Source organism: Capra hircus, chromosome 16 (genome assembly GCF_001704415.2).
Source record: "Capra hircus breed San Clemente chromosome 16, ASM170441v1, whole genome shotgun sequence".
Classification (NCBI taxonomy): Eukaryota; Metazoa; Chordata; class Mammalia; order Artiodactyla; family Bovidae; genus Capra; species Capra hircus.
Genome location: NC_030823.1, coordinates 48,586 through 53,120, shown reverse-complemented (window position 1 = coordinate 53,120; position 4,535 = coordinate 48,586). Strand labels below are relative to the sequence as shown.

The 4,535-nt window shown below is 35.4% G+C and overlaps 1 protein-coding gene across 1 annotated transcript; it reads left to right on the top strand.

The window, feature by feature from the left end:
* LOC102186138 (olfactory receptor 10AG1-like) lies at positions 682 to 1,737 on the top strand. The gene is given in 3 exon segments (XM_013969991.2): positions 682 to 1,114; positions 1,224 to 1,412; positions 1,415 to 1,737. Coding segments are annotated over 3 exon segments (945 nt in total).

The following is a 4,535-nucleotide window of genomic DNA, read 5'->3' as shown; positions in this document are numbered from 1 at the left end:
AAATTGCCGGAAAAATGTAAATATTTAAGGGAATTCCCTAGAAGTCCAACGATTAGGACTTTGTACTTTTGCTTCAATCTCTGGTTGAGGTACTAAGATCCCATTAGCCATGAGACATGGCCACAAAATAATGTAAGTATTTAAAACTGAGATAACATAGCAAGACTGTGGGTCTACCTTCAGTGATTATCAATTTGTCCAATGCCTGTGCTGATCAGGGCATTTGGGGCTTCCCTGGTAGCTCAGCTGATAAACAATCCACCTGCAATGCGGGAGACCTAGGTTTGATCCCTGGGTGGGGAAGATCCCCTGGAGAGGGGAATAACAACCCACTCCAGTATTCTTGCCTAGGAAATCCTATGGACAGTCAAGCCTGGTGGGCTACGGTCCATGGGATCACAGAGTCAGACAGGACTGAATGACTAACACTTTAACTTTTTTGACTTTGGACTGTATTCAGAAAGAATGCCCTAAAAGATATTTCAAGGGAGAGTGTATGGTGATAACACATGGATTATAAACTGAGAAAGGAGAAATGCATAAATAATAAAATTCTTAAATTAGAAACAATTGCATTGATCATAGAAATCAATCTGGATATCCTGATACAATTTATAAAACAGGCACTGACCCTTGATGGTAAAAATAAAAAGCAGATAATACATTTCTGCCTTTTCACAGATGCAACACCAAGAAAAAGCACCAGAAGGTAATCTCACTAAATTGACGGAATTTGTTCTCCTGGACTTTGCTGATGTTCCTCATCTCCAGGGGTTTTTATTTGGACTGTTCTTACTCATCTATATAATTATCTTGATAGGCAATGGGATCATATTTCTGATAACAAAACTAGACCCTGGTCTCCAGGCCTCCATGAATTTTTTCCTTGGAAATTTTTCCCTTTTGGAAATCTGCTATGTGTCTGTTACGCTCCCCAGAATGCTCACGAGTCTTTGGACACAAAGAACGATTTCTTTAGTTGCTTGTGCCACACAAATGTGCTTCATTCTTATACTTGGGGCCACCAAGTGCTTCCTTCTGGCCGTGATGGCCTATGATTGCTACGCGGCCGTTTGTAGCCCTCTGCACTATCCTCTGGTCATGTCGCTCAGTCGTGTTCAACTCTTTGCGACCCCATGGACTGTAGTAGCCTACCAGGCTCCTCCATCCATGGGATTTTCCAGGCAAGAATACCGGAGTGGGTTGCCATTGCCTTCTCCAAGTCATGAACTACAAGGTGTGTATCCAGCTAATGGCTGGCTCCTGGATCAGTGGAATCCCAATCCAAATAGGCCAGACAGGCCAGATTTTCTCTCTGCCATTCTTCTGTGACATCCCTCCCATACTCAAGCTGGCCTGTGGGGACGCTTTTCTGAATGAAATGCTGGTCTTCACAGTTGCTGCGCTGTTTGTTTGGCTCCATTTCTGTTGATACTTGTCTCTTATGGCAAAATCATCTCCACAATCCTTAAATTGCCATCAGCCACAAGCCGAGGCAAAGCCTTTTCCACCTGCTCCTCTCATCTTACGGCTGTGGCATTGTTCTTCAGATCAGGCCTTGTCACATATTTAAGACCCAAGACCCAAGGCTCAGCAGAAAGTGACAAAGTGCTTTCTCTCTTCTACACGATTGTGACGCCTGTGTTTAACCCCATGATATACAGTCTAAGGAACAAGGATGTCATGATGGCACTGAGACAATGGCCATGCAAATATCTTAGTTCATTGAAAAACTGACTTGTATTTCAGAAGTTGATTTCTTATATATTTGTTATAAATTTTCAATATTTATCTTAACTCAATTTATCTGTCTATAAAGTGGTAGTTATTACCAAAATAAAAATTCCTTGTAACACTGAGAAACCTTTCTGTCTCCAGTTATACAGTTTTGTATGGGTCAACAAATAGCAAATCATTCACTTGGGAATTCTATAACCTTCTTGTGAAATGTTCTCTTGTAGTAAGAACTTTAGACAAGAATTGCTATAATAGGCCCAGTTGTAATACAGACTCAAGTTATATCACTTATTTGAAAGCATATTATTCAGTTCCACAGAGTTGTCACAGGAAATTTTTAAAACTAAGTTAGTAATGGGCATTAATTAAAATGTTATGTATAGTTTGGCCTAGCAATTATTCTACAGAGAAATAATTTCTTAGAGTGAAAAATGCCTCTCATTGGGAATGTAGTTTAATAAATGATGTTGTACAATGATATTAGTAATTATTAGGCATCATTTATGTGTATATCAGATTAAATAATAATATGATTTGTTGAGTTGATAAAAGATATTGAAGTCTTTACATATAATAAGATGAGCTTGGAAAAAGTGATGGGAATATTCACAAGTCATGATTTTTTTAATATATTTTCCTAGAGATGATAGTGAGGATAGGAAAGTTAGGGGAAAAGGGAAAGGATTTAAATTTTTGTAAAAGTAAGTATCTGCCATAAAAGCACAAGTATTATACACCTTAAACCTTACATACATACACATATTAGAAATGGTCAATAAAAAAATAATCATCGTTAATTATGGAAATCACAGAGTAAATCATTCTATTTTTCCTTTGTTTTATTGAAATTGTGCAGTTTATTACAATAAGCTTGTGCTATTCAGGTAATCAAAATAACAAACAATTTGTATTCATTCTGGACAAGGAAAATCACAATTATTAGTCGTGTCTGCTATTTCTGTAGTTATATAATTTTCAAAATTCCATATATATATATATATATAATAATAATCCTTCCTATAGACAGGCAACAGATCATTGCAGAAATATGACCTGTAACCAGTACTCAAAGTTAAAAAATATGATGAAGCTTGAACAGTTGCTTTTAAAGTTTATTCCCATAAAAATATATGTCAGTTTTGTTCACATTTATATGGAGCTGGCTATTTCCAGATGGATAGGGAGGTGCAGTACCACTTTCTCCTTGGGAAAGCAACCAGATGACATGTGACCATTTCTGATAATAAAGTGAAGAAGGAAAAACCAACTGTTACTGAGAACCAAGTAAACAATCAATCACCAAGATTCTCAGATAATACAGCCATCATAACCTACTAAAATCTAATGGGGATGATTGAACACAGGGGAGATTAAGAGAAAGAGAACTATAACAACAACAACAATAATAACAAAATTCCAGGAAAATTTCTAGGCAGAAGTTGGATAAATCCTGAAACTATCATATACTGAAAAGATTGAGACAAAAATTAAGAAATCCTCTCTTTTTTCTCTCCCTCCTGCCTAATTAAAAAAAAAAAAAAACCTTTTTAGAGAGAAGAGATAACTAATTGGGGGTGGGCAACATTTAAAAATATTGATAAATTGAACAGATGTGATTGGATCTCTCTCCTTTTATAGAGAAGGGCAAATAAGAGTGATATCTTGGAGCATTATGACTTTTTTTGGGTAGATACTGAAGTTCCAAGCTAAAATTGTCAGTGGACAGCCTCAGAAATTATTTTCTCTCTGGCTTGGCAACTAACAAACCATATCTAAACTAGTTACCACATTTAGTGGTAATAGCTTGCCAAAAATCTGTATCACTTGTTTTTAAAACACAATGAATGTGTGCAAATACTACCACTGCTTTGTAAATCATAAATATCTTTATTAGCAAGATAATCTTTTGTTACTACTTTGCATTGTACTATTTCCAGATTTCCAGAATTATAAGGCACTTATAATTCTGAGAAACTAAGCACACACAATTTTATTATTTAGAAACATGAAAACAGATATTCATTTACATAGGTATGCACGCTTGTCTGTGTGTGTCAGTGTGTGCACTTTAGGAGAATATTGCTCTTGTGGACTGAAGTCAACTGACAACGAAGGACGGGAAGGTCAATAATATGTGCAAAATCTTTCCGAGATTAATAGCCTGATTCGGGGAAAGTGAAAAGTGAATATGTCTTCATTGTGCATCTGGGTTGTGTTAATAGCTTGGATTCTTTGCTGGAAAGGAATATTCAGGGAATAATGGTAGACATCTTCTGTTTCTTTCCTTCTTTTAAAGGTATCTGCATATTTCTATTTATATAGGTATCATACCTATAATTGTTTCTTGGAATAGTGTTTTGCTCTATGTAACCCTTATATCGATAAACTATTTCTTTAGCTGTGACATGAAAGCATGTAAGCTTATTTCACTATCATATAATTAGTATAGAGAACATATATAGAAATAGAATAATAGAACTGGAAGATAAAGAGAAGGTGAACATATGGTCTAAGGGAAGAGTTGGAAAAAATATAAGTTATGAAACAAACTTTTAGAGAGATAATGTTGAAATTTCAAAAAGGAAGATGATTGAGCTTTGCCATAATAAGCTTTACACACAAAAGATATACATATTTATATATGTACATTTACATTTTGTGTTTAAAGCATTTAGATAGATGATACATAGATAAAAAGTTTGTGTATGTGCATGCAATAACACAGATGTGAACTTTTCCAGGTGGATTCATTGAAGTAATTATATTTAGAATGATTAAGGTTGTCATATATGGCCTTC